This window comes from Erpetoichthys calabaricus, chromosome 7 (genome assembly GCF_900747795.2).
Source record: "Erpetoichthys calabaricus chromosome 7, fErpCal1.3, whole genome shotgun sequence".
In the NCBI taxonomy this organism is placed as follows: Eukaryota; Metazoa; Chordata; class Cladistia; order Polypteriformes; family Polypteridae; genus Erpetoichthys; species Erpetoichthys calabaricus.
The window spans coordinates 108,964,269-108,979,975 of NC_041400.2; the positions used below are offsets into that span (position 1 = coordinate 108,964,269).

A 15,707-nucleotide genomic window follows, 5' to 3' on the forward strand; every position below is an offset into this window, starting at 1 on the left:
AGCTGACTTTGGTGGTTTATGGAGCTGTGTTCCAGTTACAAAGTATTACACTCCTCAGCCTACTTGAGAAATATTACAGTAAGAAAAGTATGCCAAGTCAAGTGTTTTTTCTTTCTCAGATGTTTGAGGTTTGGGGAGTTTGGCAATCTAGTCTACATATACTTTGTAAACTTTGAGAAAGCTCATGAACATGTACCTCATAGTCTTTTGGAAGGAAGAATATAAGTTTATGAGACTGCTTCTGCTATGTGGCATTCAGCATGTGTATTTACAGAGCAAGAAGGGTATTCATTCAATTTGGCAGCTGTGCTCTGCCAAGGGAAACAATCTCCACTGTTTGTGATTTTCACGGATACAATAACAAGTCTTGTAGAGTATATGTTTTGTAATGTATGGGTTGCATCTCTGTTGTTTGCAAATGCTGATGTCCTCTTGGCCCCATCATACTATATCAACCACACAATAGCACAAGTAGTTTGCTGCCAACTTTGATGCTTTCAGGGTGCCCATTAGAACCTCTAAATTTGAGGTCATAGTCCTCTTCCAGAAACGACTGGGCTTTCTTCCAGGTAGGGGTTGTCCCATTTAGTGGAATTCAAGTAGCTCATGATCTTATTTATAAGTCAATATAGAAGTGCCTGTGAGATAGACCTATGAGTAAAAGCAGAAATACATTTTGTGAAAGGCATACTGAAGTGTGTTGTTAAAGTGGACAAAGTTTTTAATTTACTGCTCAGTCTGCATCTTCACCCTCACAATGGTCTCAAGTTCTGAGTCATGACAAAAGGAATGAGATTGAAAATTCAAGTTTTGAAATTAGGTTCTTGTAATGTGTTGCAGTGCCCTCTGTCTGTGGTAATGTTAAGGAGCTCTGTAATACAGGAGTAGCTAGAAGTGAAACCACCATTTCTGCAGATCACACGGTGTTGACTGAGTTAGTGTGGGCATGCATTTAGGATGCTCCTTGTGTGCTTCCAACAGAAGGTGTGCCAAACACAATCCACTGGCAAAAGACCCATGACATACTGGAAGGATTCTATGTCTTACTTGGCCACAGCGAATGATGGGAAGCTCAGAGGGGATCTGGGATAGGGTGGCCTTTTCTATTCAGCTTGACGTGTAACCACGACTATAACTCAAACCAGGAAGGTGGATTGTATATGTGTACGTATTTTTCTGACAGTTATTTTAAAGTGCTACACTATAGCAAATGGAGTATTGCACTACTGAATAGGTAAGGTGACCTGATAAAGCAATATAAAATTTCAGAACACCAGCCTAGCCTGTCTCCACCTAGCAGGACTGGCGTATCCTCATGTGCTATTCCTGAGGTGCGCGGTGTCCTCTCTAAAGTACATCTGAATGAGTTCTTTCAGTTCACTAATGCAATACAGGTCAGCTTACTTCTCCTTAAATTTAGGGACTTTGATCTCTAGATAGATAACAATTTAATTTGATCACAGTACTACAGTAAGCTTTAATAGAGTATTTTTCTATCATGGCAATCTTGTAACATGCTTGGATACTTATTTGGAAAGGAATAGAAAAAATTTTTATGTCTGTTAACCAGACCATCTTAAACATTATACATTTAATTTTCCCTAACCCCATCCAAATTATCAAGGAAAAATGTTGCAAAAATTACTGCTGATATCATCTTTGTTATTCCATCCTTCACTAATCATTACAATTAGCTGTCAATGCGCGTAAAGTGCAATTTAGTTCTTGGGTTATTATAACAAAAACTATCAACCTAAAAAACCCAGATAAAATACATTTTTCAGATTTTGCCTTTTGTTTCACAAGTATGAAATTTATTTTTATCTCATGAAAAATCAACTCACTCTTTAAGAAATAATGATGTCATCAGAAAAAAAAACATAGAGGGTTTAGGTTTGTCCATTTAAAGAGCCATAATGATATAAACTGCCCACTAATTCTAACAGACAATATATATTTAGAGCAGTATCACCCTCAGCCTACAGATGGGGGTTCTCTTTAAGTTTTCATTTCAATAACGTCATTCTTTTCAATGTGTACAAATCTGTAAAATGGGACATTCGTGTGTAATGGGTAAACCCAGGGCAACCTATAGGGGCAAGTAAGACAGTGATGCTATTGACAAAGTATTAACAGGCACATTCCTGTATAAGAGGCTCTGGTTTCAGACAGATTACTTAGCTTACATTTCACGCCATTCAGTTCATCCCATGTCTACACTTTAACTGTGAACCCTCTTTGAACTCATACTGCAAGCCGAAGGCTTTCTTTTTTGTAGCATGTATGCTGTATGTAGCAGGGAAAAAAATTACAAGGTACTTCAAAGCCAAAAAGATAAAACAATGAAAGTGTAATCAATAGTAAGGATGGGAAGAAACTGGTTGATCACATACAAGCCCAGTAATACTTAGCCACCAGAGCTGTCCGGTAAGTCTCCAAGTGTGAAATAATTAAAACGTGGTGAATGCTGGCAAATAAATACAGTAGCACACCATGAAAAAACAGGAAGCATTTGTGAAATGTATGTTCTATGACATTTCAAAAGAAACATGATTCCACCTATGTTGCTTATTTTTTCTGTGGTGGTCTTTTGGCTCATGAACCTTGTTTTGCTGCCACATGCAACATTTCCTTGGTTTTCGTCTGACTTTGTTGTTATAAAAATGTGTACAGCAGACTGCATGGCAATCTTTATAGTCCATAAACTCCAATTTGATTTCAAATTGAGAAATGTTCGGAGTTTTCATGTTCTCCTCCTGTTCAGGGGCATCCAGTTTTCCCCTCTAGTTCATACACACCGGGCAGTTCCAAATTGCCTCACTGTAACTGAGTGTGGGTGAATGTGTGAGTAGACTCTGAAAATGGACTGGTATTCCCCCTCTGGTCAGGTTCGTACCTTATGCTATTTTCGCAGGAATAGGCATGAGTGCTAAAAGGAAAAGTAGAATAATTACCAACAAACAATGCCATTTTGACAAAATTGTTGTATAAGAAAAATACAAGAAGAGCTATGCTGGTAGTAAACCCCTAAGGAAAGGAGAAGAAAAAATGAAAAGAAACTAGGCAATACCCCCCTGTGAGCCAGACTGCAGTCTAGATCATGCTGTAAGGACATCCATTCTGATATGAGATATGGCAGAAGACCAGTTCATAATATTTGTTTTGGAGGATTCATTGATTCTCATAGCTGAAGTCTAAATATTTATAAATAAAGAGTCATCCTTTCTCCAGCAAGATGCAAGAGCCAATTTGGCAACTAAAGCATCCAAAGAAAAAACTTCCTTGTGGAGAAAGTTGAAAGGAACAGAAGAAAGGTCCAGTAGGAGATAAATAGGAGGCGAAAAGGAAATGTTTGTAGCCAGCATTGAGCAAGCAAAATTGTTTTTTTTTAACGTGACATGCTGCATATGCTACCAAAACGCACCATTGTGCACATTTTTTCACAGGAAAATTTACTAAATGGGAAACTGATTGCCTAGTTACCGTCCTTTCCTGTTTCTTGATCCCTACAGATTCCTGTTAATTTCTTATTTTATTTCTACCTCCAACGCACCTTTCGGATTCCCAAGGTCATCATCATAATTGGAAAAGTGGGCATTCTCTTACCAGTACAAACACAACACACATATGATGGCTCAACAAAATGTCTATATATGACAGAAAATTGTTCTCACGCAAGACCTTTATTTAAATGCTAAATTATAGGTAGACGCACGTAGAAGCAATGTGTGAAAGCACTTCCAGACAGAAAACATCTCTTTTTTTTTGTCAATAATGCAAATTTCACTGGAAAAAAAACAGTATTTGTTTTGTGTTTTTTTTTTTTTTTTTTTGCATGAAGTGAAACACTGAGTTTCACTGTAAATTCAATTTTGCACTTGTTTTGCAAAGCACCTGTGGAGGGTAATATACGTACTCAGTGGACAATTTGAAACTTGGATTATTGATAATTCGGATTTCTAGATGTTATTGTTCTAAGTGTTATTTTTTTTTAAATGGCCTTCCAAGACAGAGTTAAATTGGGAGGAAGATCTCCCTGCCTTAATGAATTTAAAGGAATTAGTCTCAAGGAGTCTTTGCATAGCACAGCATATAGAGAAGAGGCTGGATTTTTGAAAGGAGAGAGGGAAATAGGGAAAATAACTTAAGAGGATGATAGCAAAGAGGAGAGAAGTATTGAAAATAATAACAGATGAAGCAGTGATTGTTTCTGCTGCCTCATAGATCTGTCATCCTGGTTTTACATCCTACAGCCTCCATTTGCCAGTATTACATTTACATGGAGTTCTCCTCATGCTTATGTGGGTGTTCTATCATTTACTCTGATTTTCCTCTCAGATCCTCAAAAGCACATAGATTGGTTTAATCTTAGGCTCATTTCAATTAATTGGGCCAGTGTTACTTTTAGGGATATGCTCACAATTCTTTTGTCAGTTATGTCACTTTAGGAATATCACACTAAGTATGGTATTTTCTAATAATGGACAGAGAACACTTCACAGTTGTGCTGGTTTACTTCCCACATCCCAAATATGTGCAGGACAGGAAAACTCTAAATGAATCCAGTGTAAATGAGAATGTATCTGAATGTACCCTATAATGGAATGGTGCTTCATCTACTGCTGGTTACTGGTTTATGCACCACACTGACAGCATAGGTTCTGACCAATGGCCCTGAACTTATTTAAGTAGACGTTAAGACTCCAAACTAGGCAAACTAGGCAGTCACACAGGGTGGCAAAGTTTTTTTGGATGGGGAGCTTTATTTAGTCATCTCTAGTAGACTTAGTCAGTGTCAATGCAAGGGGGGTATTTAAGTGATCTTTGATGCACAGCACATAATTTTCCCAGCTGCAACCCAAAAACACATCACCGATTTGTTGTGGCATCTGTGTATGATTCACACGCAATGCCATGAGGAACCCCGCTCTTCGATTTGAGAAGAGTGGGGCGAAACACATCCATATACAATTCACATTAAATTCTAAAGGGGAACATCCATCACCACCCACTCTTCAATCTGCAGTAATATGTGTAGAAACTGTAATGTTAGTTAAATTCGCTAATCATGGCACCACAGAGTGACAACATGTTGTATATTGATTGGTATATGTAAGAATTTCACTGTACTCTGTAGATATGATAAGGAACCTACAAACTTATAATCCTTTAAAAATGTATAGTACTTTCTTCAATTACAGTTCTGGACTGTACATAACTAAAGCTTGTGCTGAGGAGAACCTGCTCTGGATGGGGCATTAGTTAAATTTAGGGCACTCTCACAAGCACACAAGCTTGCTGGACGAGTTTATAGTCATCAGTCTTCTTGTCTCGCTGAAGCAATGCATAATATACACAACTGGAGACTACGATGAGTTAATGTTGCTAAAAAACTGGGTGGGAACAAATAGATGGCTCACTGAGTGTCACATTTCTAAACCAATCCAACGCTTCATTAAGGGGTGCTCAAAGTAGGGGCAGTGATTTTGAACTGCAAAGAGCAGCATTGTTCTTGTTAACCTGCTCTGACATAGAGCAAGTTTTTGTTTAAGTTGAACCGTCTGCAATCGAAAAGACATATGTGTGAGAGCACACTGCACATTGTAAAAATAAACATGACTTGTTACAAGGGAAAAAAACATTCTGTTGCATACTGAAGAGCCACAGGAGATGCAGATTTCAGTACTCAAAATACCGAAATCAGCACATCTGAATAACAACACCAGTAGAAGCAGAGATGTGGTTGCACAACATCCACCTTCTCACTGAATGTCTAAACGAATAACTAAAGAAATTTAACATTACTATCTAATTGGAAATGCAAACATGCTATGACAAAATAGCCACAGCATTTTAAAATGTGTATCCATAGACCACAATGCTGATCCAAGCTCTATTTACTGATGTTATAGTGATGCAGTAGTTAAAATGACAGAAAGATACCATAGCAGACAGAGGCAAACGTGTTGAGTCCAGTAGCTACTGTGGCCTATAGGTGTGTGTGTGTCTGTCTCCTCTGCGCTCATTACAACATGTAAATGCATTATTAAGCTTCACTTACCTTGTGCTACTGAGCTTCTGAATTGATAACAGCAAATTTTATTTTTTTTTATTTCTCTCTCTGTCAAGTCTTTTGTTATTTTTGTTCTTTGGCGCTTTCCCTGAAACTCTAGCAGTGGTTTAAAATGCATGAACTCAAGAAACTGGGGATGGGTGTTTTAGAACAAAGCCCTGTGGGCGTAGTGTTTGCAGCATCAGATTTTGTCGCTTTCACTACGTACTTGTTAAGGAGTTATCCGCAGACATGAATTCTTGTTTGAAAATCATGTCTGGTCCCATGAGACTACCAACCATCTGACACTTTTGTCCAACAAAACAGAAAATAAAGAGAAATATAGAGAGACAGCTAAAAAATCATACTGAAGACACAATAATGTGAAGTGGCAGTTATACTCAGTATAGCATTGTTGTGTACACTTTATAGTTTACATATTGTCTATCAAGGGGGAGGTCATGGAAGGGTAGCAAAGACTTTTATTACATTTACAAACTTTTTTGAACCATACTCACCTATGAGCTCGTGATCAAACGAAATGGGAGTTAGACATTACTGATACATTGCACTCTATATATGGCACCCCCATAAAACAGTTTGTACTTAACGGAGCTCACTTTCCTGGTTGAGGGTGTATTTTCGGTGGAGTATGAAAATTTTTCCAGTGTTCAAGGAATTCTGATCACCTTCTCTATTCCAGACATATGAGCAGCAGCTCTCACTTAAGGAGTTGGGGTTTAAAAATGCACTCAGAGCAGTTCACACCTCATCACCTTAAACGAAAGAATCTGTGCAGTGGCTCACTAGGAAAAGGGCTATATAAAGTAAAACATCGTTCACTTTCAAGTTAGGTATGAGAGTGCAAATAAACGTGTCCAACATCCCCAATTTATTAAAGCCCATATGGAGGCCAGGCCAGCGAAAAGCACACGCATCTGCTTTGGCCGGGCGTCGCTCCGCTTACTCCACTATTTGCACACACACTATGATTTGAGGCACTACTTCTCGCGAAGACCAGAAAGGGGAGTCCTTTCTTAAATAAGCACATAGATGTGTGAATCTGTCAGACTTCACGTTTCCAGGCCATTACGTGAACAAACAGCAGAGGTTCATGCCTCTGCCAGAAGGGCTTGTGTAACTTTGCTACTCCGCCAGGAACTTTAAGAATTCATATCCTCCGCCTTTTTCCACTCCAGACACCAGCCAAGCAAGAGGAAGATGTGAGACGGCTTCACCATCTCTCGTCCGTGCAAGCTTTTATTTAATCTAGCTTGATTTCTTTCTTTTCTTTACTCTATTTCCCTCTCTTCTCACCCACCTTTTGATATTTAGTTTTCCACTTTTTTATTTACCGCCTGATCCGCACTCATGCCGTTTTGTACAAACCCTTGTGGAGTCATCTGTTATCTATCATAGAATTTTCATTCGAATCGCCGTCAGCTTAGGAATGCACTGTACGCAGTAAACGTCTTACAGCGAGAAACAAAACACCTTTTACACCAAAAGAGCCCAGCACTATAAAAAGATGAAGCCAGATTTTGCAAACGTGTCAGTTTCTCTCTCCGTTCTGTTCTACTATATGACCTGCTTTTTCTCAAATGCTGATTGCCAGTCACAGCCGCAGCATCTCTCCAGACAAGGGAACCAACCTCCTGCGGGTCTTTATAGACAAAAAATCCAATGGGAGAACAACGGCAGGGTCTTCAGTTTGCTGAGCCACGGAGCTCAATACCAGCCACCAAGGAGGCGAGAGCAGAGCTCCAACCAGCCGCCTTCTCACCCCGTTATTTTACTGACCAACAGCAACGGCAGCAGCGCGGCATCGCAGCCTCGACCGTCCAACAGATCGAATCCTCAGTCCACCTACTGGTTTCAGCCCGGTTACGGCGGGGCCAACGGTCAAGCAAGACGGACGGTCAGCAGCCAGCAGGGGGGTGTAGGGAACCCCACAGCGGGCCCATCGAGTCGGCAAGACGGCGCCCCCACAGAAAACCAACCTGGGGACCAGTCACCCCAGCTAAGCAATCTGAGGCCGGTGGACCAGATGGCCGGGGATGATCCCTATAACCCCTATAAGTATACGGATGACAACCCTTATTACAACTACTATGACACGTACGAAAGACCTCGCCAAAGCGCCCGGCAGCGGCCCGGTTATGGCACCAGGTATTTCCAACACGGTGAGTCACTTTCACGTACTTTTTCATTAAATCTAACCGGATAAGAATTCAGAAAAAAATAGCAGTCCAATTTTAAGTCATCACCTTGTTGAAGAGTGTAAGGAGTTTTAAAAAGTGTACTTGTAAGCAAAAAGCAAGTTCTTGCAGGATTACAGAAAGGAAATCATTGGAGTAATTAAAAAGGTTAACGTTTCTTACTTATTAGCCAATCAAGTAATAATGTTTAATGCTTTCTTTCTTTTAGCCATATAGTAGACAGTTTTAATAAAAATTACATTGTTCACAAGGTTGCCTTTTTAGTTATTCAGATGCTTTCCATTACATTAAACACATTGTATCACTTTTACTATGTTTTTCATTTGGGCTGAAGTGGTAATATTTTTTTAAATATTGTCATATCGCATAGGTCTTCCAGATCTGGTGCCAGACCCGTACTATATACAAGCCTCCACATATGTTCAGAGAATGGCGATGTATAATCTTAGATGTGCTGCAGAGGAAAACTGCTTGGCAAGGTACATCCTTTTTTCTCTGATTGCATCATGCATTCCACTTTGCTTTTTTCAGCTTTCATGGTTAAGTTACAAAATAGGCACATTAGTACTGGGAATGATTCAGTCATCTTTACTGGACGTTACACACACAAAAAAAAACTGCACTGTGCTTAAAAGTCTGGTTTTGTCCATCTGGTCAGACGTCTCTCTTTGTTTTATCTTAAGAATTAAATATGATCCTTCCCTTTCCTTCCAGCTCAAGAAGCAGAATTCTTTTTTTTTTTGCCATTTAACTTTTTTTCATTTGCAGATGTACAAGTCATCTTTACCATCTCTGAAATCTATTAAGTGTATTTTCCTTATGATGGAAACTCATAAAAGGTGAACTTTGTTGAGCTTTAAAGTCTCTCAATCACCCTCTGTTGTTCAAACTTGTAAAAGCACAGTACTGCTGTATTTTGCCATAATGTACATGTTCATTGCTCATTAAAACTTTTATTACTCATCTGTTCTGTTTTTACACTTATTTACTAAACTCTTAGCTGAACTCAAGAAGAGGAAAAAATCCTTATGCATTTAAATACAGTAAGGAAAAATTTTTACGCTTTCAATAGAAAACTTGGCAAACTGAATTTGCAGCATATTTCATTGTGCTTGAAATATTAATGGAATATGCATATGTCCATTTTCTGAACCAGCTTTTCCAGGAAGGGGTCACATGCAGCTGGAGCTTACCCTAGATGATGTACAAGGTAAGGACACACTCTGGACTTGATTTCAGTCCACTGTAGAACACACTCATGCATGCATACAAGCACACTAACTCATAGTAGATTGGATTAAAATCTAAATTTAGCCAAATAGAATAAATTCAAAATGCCTGGTGAGAATGTGCTCACAGACAGTGATCTGGGCACATTAGTCCAAGGAGCAGCACAAAATACTAGACTAGTATGTATGCAACCCTCAATAATAGTCATATATGCAATAATACAGGGTATATGTAATTTAAGAATTTTTCCACACATGAGATTGAAACCCAAATCTTTTGCTCACACTTGCAGCTGGCAATACCTGGTCAATTTTAGCATATGTGACAGTCTTGTTTATCTGTAAGGATATTGTAAGAGCCATGCATGTTCTTTGCAGTTGCAACAGATGTAAAAGAGATGTGAAGTATTCTCTAGATTTCCTCATTTAAATATGAAGTTTGTTTGAAGCTGTTATAGTAGAACATCCTGTCAAAATTACTTATCAAAGCTTTAGTAGATTACCTATCTGGGATATTTGGCATCAGGAACAAAAGCAGTTAGCACAATGATGATGATGATATAACAGCAGAGGTGTTAGTTGTTCCAACCATAATTACCTAGGTTATCAACTTCAACAATTAAAAAAGTCACTCTACTTCAACGTATGGAAATGTTATTGTATGTGTCCCAGAACAGACATTTAATGCATTGATTTTCAACTCTTCATGATTTAGGGCTAAGACTACTTTAGACTTGGCCTTTCACATATGGCCATTTTGCTGATTTCCTGCCAAGGCAAATGCTGAGAAGAGCCAAACCACACACTGATATTAAATATATCACCAAAATGTTAGGGTTGCAAAAATTCAAACTAAGCATCAATTCACGTTTAAAAAAAATCTGTAGTGACAATGGAAAGGGAGAATTTATTCACATAGATTATTTCTCTTAGCTATTATAGTCTTGTATTTTAGACTAAATTTTTGCTATCTAGATAAAGTGGGTTTTGGGAGAAGTCGAATGTGGCTAGCATTGGTGGTGCTATTCTGTAGTGATTGTTTTGTGGCATTCTTTTTTGAAATTATTTATTTAATAAGATATAAACATTTTTCCAAAATTTTGTAATTTTTTTTTTCTTTTATGTAATGCACAGAAGCAGTGTTTTTTCAACCAAAAAATTTGTTGCTATGATAAAGTGCAGTCAGGCCGGTGTCCACTTATAACTTGGGCCACAGATTCAGTTCTGGCGTGGTATGCCTTCTATGTGAAGAGTTCATGTATAATTCCTCAGTCTAGAGGATATCCTTATATTCCAAAGTCATGTTCAATCATCCAAGATGCTTTTTTCCCATGTCCATTAACCACAGTTTTGGGTTCAGCTTCCAAAAATGTTGTGACTGGGATAAACAGGTCTGAAAATGTACAGATCGATAGGTTGTGAATTTTCTAAACTGCTGTTGTTTTGAGGGGTTACACATTTTATATGTTTATAGGGTTTTTATTGTCACATGTAGAGAGTACAGTGAAATTCTTATTTGCATGTGCTAGTCACCATGTAACAAGTCACCACCCTCTTTTGCCATGATCAGGTATAACTACCTTGCCTCAAAACACCTGTCTTATTTACCTGAAAAATCTCAGAGCACATTTGTCATAATCTGCAGTGGTACACAGATCAGTATGGCTTCCTCAGAGAACTAGACCTATGTCTAGTCTTTAATATCTGAAGTTCGCATATTCTTCCTTTGTCTGTGACAGTTTTTTTATAGTTACTTCTGTTTTCATTCCAAAGCCATGTAAGCGTCTTTACTTTGGCCCATTATGTGTGTATACATGGGTAGAATTTGTGATGGTCTGGTGGCCCATCTAAGTTTGCTACTAGGATAGGCTCTAGGCCCCTCTCCCGCTCTCTAAAACTTTATATTGAACAAAGCAGGCTGAAATGTAATATTACTTACTGGAGATTAATCAAAATTATCATTGATTTTTAACATAGAATGTAAAGAAAATTGAAATTTTGGTTTGGTTTCAGTTATTTTATATTCATCTAAGATTAAATTTTTGGCATATGTGACTCTTTGATCTTATCAGAATTTATGCAAATAATAATCCAAGAGCAAGCCTTTGACAGATTATTGGATTAGATCAAGTAGAGACAGTTTTATGGGTAACATGTTAAAAGTAAATTGTGGTACATAGATTATTTTTTAAGTAACGAGTGATGAAACACAATACTTGTTTTCTTGAAGTAAAATCCCTTTATTACTTAAATTTTTTTTTTTGTAAACAAAGAATAATGTAACTAAATCATTTTTTAAAAGTAATGTTCCCTCTGATTTTAGATAAGTCAAAATGAGGCTAGCTGTGTTTTCTTCTCTTAGGAGTAAAGCAACTACCAGTCTGACCAGATAATGCATGATACTTTGGGGACAGACTATTTGGTTGGGAGGCGTGGCTGGGGACAGGCCTATTTCTCCTTTTACCATTGGTTATAGGTGTTTCCAGACCTTATTTGCAATGAAAGTGTTTTCATGCCATAAACAGTGATTTAAGACAGTATTAAGACAGAAAGAATGTGAAGGTGTTTTTTGATGGTTTTATCAGTTTAGGATGCTCCTTTATACAATGGGCCGCCAGGTATTAAACACAGGAGTTGTTTTAAGCAGAAAGAGCGCTGATTATGTTTAATGAGAAAAATGTACAGTTACAGGCAGTTTTGAAATAGAGTGCCATATACTGTAGCTTTGAGGAAAGTGAAGAAAAGTAATTATCATTACTGTACCACTCTCAAGATTACAAGGTGCACCATGAAATGAAAACAAAATTTTCAAGTGAGGTAAAGATGATAGTAATTTGAAGTATTTGTTGTTTACATGCCTATGCATTTTATCTATGATACGGTGTAACAAAAAATAGGCAAAGTGTGATAGTGTGATACATTTATGATGTCTCATTTGAACAGAGGCAGAAGAAGAATAAAGATGAATTTAGACCCTGTATAGTATCTTTGAAAAAAGTTGGGATTCCCGATTGGTTAATGCAAAGGAATGCTGAATGTAGAGACAAACATGTTCACATTCTCTTAGCACTATAATCATATTTCCACACAGATAAGCACAATAACAAGACTGCTGCTGATGAGGGAGGATAATGCTAGACAGACTGCACCAAAGACACAGATTTTCACTGTGCTACAAATGTTTCCTCGCTTTGCTGCTATTCATGACAAAGACAACAGAATATTTCTTTCACATTTCCCCCACTGAAAAAGAAAACATATAATACATACAACAGTTACCACAACACTGATGTCACAGCAAAAGTACAATCAAATAGTATTAACAAAACCAAACTTTATTGGCAGCTGATAGAGTGAATACAACTATAGGTCTATAGGAGTAAAGCAGAGGGTTAGAAAGCCTAAGCAGTCCCAAGATGCTCTGTCAAGGTGTTTGTTCTAAAAAGGTACGTGAAAAGCTGTAGATTGGGACACCTGGGTGGTAATGGGCTACCTTCCACAGTTTGGGAGATAATACTGAATACACTCTCTGTTTTTAGCATGTCTGATGAGAGCAGGGGCAGTTAACAGGCAGGCAAAGCAGAACAGAGACTTCATGTCAATATGTAGAGAACAAAGACTCGAAGTATTGGAAGAAGAGCCCTGTAACAACCTGAAGATCAAGACAAAGGTTTTGAACTGAGTCATAGACACAACTGGAAGCCAGTGGAGAGAGCAAAGCAGAGGGACTGTATGGATGAACAGTGGAGCAGAATATTTCAGTCAAGTAGCTGTATTTCGATTGACTTGGAAAGGTCACATAGAGCTTCTGGAAGACATACTGGGAAAGAATTGCATTAGAATCGCAGATAGAGAACAAAAAGCCTGAGCAATGAGTTGAATAACATAGGTAATGAGGAGAGGTCAAATGTTGTAAAGATGGTAAAGAAAGAACAAAAGGAGTCTAAGAATTTTGGGTTTTAACATCTTTGGATGGAGTCTGTTTCATTTTTTTGACTTTTTATTTGTTTTTGTGGTGGTTTGTCTTTTTAATGATTATTCTAGCATGGCCATTTTATGTTTTTTTTTTTGTATGGGTGGCCATTTTGTGATAGCCTTTGCATGGTTGTGGGCATATTGCTTATGGTTACTGTGGCCATTGCTGGTCACATAACACAGAGGTCATATCATGTATTTTGTCATCACATCCTGCCAATTTAAGAGAGCAGCACACTGCACCAGGCCTCCAAGCATCAGATTCTCTTTAAAAACTTCAACAATTTTTAGTTTAGATAGCAGCAATTAAATGAGCTAGTGCAACAACCCATGTTTCACTCTACTCCGACTCTGCCTTTTTGTTTTGACTCTCACTGCTTCTTTTGTTTTTTTGATGCCTGCCTGAATGTTGAGTAAATGTCTCCCATTGCCAGTTCACTCTTTCAATCTTCTGGTCTTTTTTTTTTGTTATGTACGCCTCTGAACAACTGCTCCTTTCCTGGTGATTGATAAGGACATGGTCTGTAAAAAATGCAGGAAAAGGAATCATTCAAGATCACACCCAGATTATGCACTAGTATTCTTTGGCAACAGAGTGACATTGTAAAGGAAAATCCTTAGAGAAAGACCAGTGGATGGAAAAGCAGAAACTGAGTACAAGATATTGAACTTGGAGATGTTAAGCTTAAGCTTAAGACGTTTATGGTCTTTGCAATTCTAGCTCAAACATCAAACAATTTCTTTTATTGGCTGGTGGACAAACAATGCCCAACAGATGATGATCAGGTGTGGAATCTGAATCCAGGATACTGGATCCATGAAGCAGCGGTGCTAACTACTACAGTTATCAGAGATGAAATTAGTTCTTACTAACATTTTGCTGTACATTAAGAAGGTTTATTACTGTTTGTTTTTTGTTACCAAATGTTTCCATGAAAACTGAAACTATACAAAAAATGATTTCTAAATCATTGCTGATACCTTTAATATAGGTTTGGTTATTTAATTAAACTTTCTTAGTTGTTGCCATTCCAGCCATATTAGTGACATAATATAAAACAAATAGGCTGAACTGTGTTGACCAATCTAGTGGGTAAATGGCTAAAACTCACATGCTGTGCATAATACCTTGAGAAAAGCTAGAACAATGTTGCATTAGGGTTTCTTGGGGAGCAACATCTCCACCTTTTAGGCTTACAGCAAAAATAATGTAAAGATTGGCCTATGAACATCATCTATTGAAGTAATAAGAACATACCAGATTTTTAGTCTATAGAATAAAATTGTAATTTTAGTTTAGAAAAGAAGGAATACAAGAATAATTAAATAGCATTCTTAAACCCGATGAAAAGAATTGTCCACCCAAATATTATATATTTTTATATGTTGCTTTCCCCATGTAGGTTGTAGTGATGGCTGAGTAAAATGTGTAATTTCATATTTTCATTCAGAATGGATGCGGCAGTTTCTGATATAATAGGAGATCATCCAGTCATATGCTCACATTGTCCCAAACACATGTATTTTTTCAAAAATAATGTTAAATAAACTCCCTGATGAAAATGCTTCTGTGAATGACAATCGAACATGCTGAGACACGAACGAGCATTTGAATTGTAGATTTGCCTTCCATTGTTAAATTTATACTCACATCAGTGAGCCATAGCTGGAGAATCTTGAGATTATTTAGATAGATAGATAGATAGATAGATAGATAGATAGATAGATAGATAGATAGATAGATAGATAGATAGATAGATAGATAGATAGATAGATAGATAGATAGATAGATAGATAGATAGATAGATAGATAGATAGATAGATAGATAGATAGATAGATAGATACTTTATTAATCCCAATGGGAAATTCACAATTTAGCAGTACTCTGTGAAAATACATGGATGAATTGACCTTTTGTTTGTTGAACCATTTTAGATATACATAGGTCTGAGGCATCATTTCTTCCTCATGATGTTTCCATTTGCTGTTCTTTACCTTTCAATCTTTAAATTTACATGTCTCTCCTTCAATGATTTTTGTGCATAACAAGGGAAACACAATGTTAGCCAATGAATAACCTGTTACTGAGCTGGACACATGACCAGTGAATGAGGCTGGGAGATGGGTCTTCAGATAAAATACTAAAGCATGTCATAGTGAGTACCATTTTCATTCATGAGAGGTTTTTCCAGAAATGGTTACAATCTTTTAATAAAAATAAATGTGCTTGG

General features: G+C 37.6%; 1 protein-coding gene across 1 annotated transcript in view; it reads left to right on the top strand.

Annotated features, from left to right (window-relative positions):
• The first annotated feature begins 7,074 nt into the window (after positions 1-7,074).
• LOC114654618 (protein-lysine 6-oxidase) overlaps positions 7,075-15,707 on the top strand; it is a 32,070-nt gene continuing 23,437 nt past the window's right edge. Inside the window, exons 1-2 of the mRNA XM_028805253.2 lie at positions 7,075-8,235; positions 8,642-8,750. Of these exons, the coding sequence (XP_028661086.1) occupies positions 7,581-8,235; positions 8,642-8,750 (764 nt within the window). The 5' untranslated portion in view covers positions 7,075-7,580. The remainder of the gene's footprint in view (positions 8,236-8,641; positions 8,751-15,707) is intronic.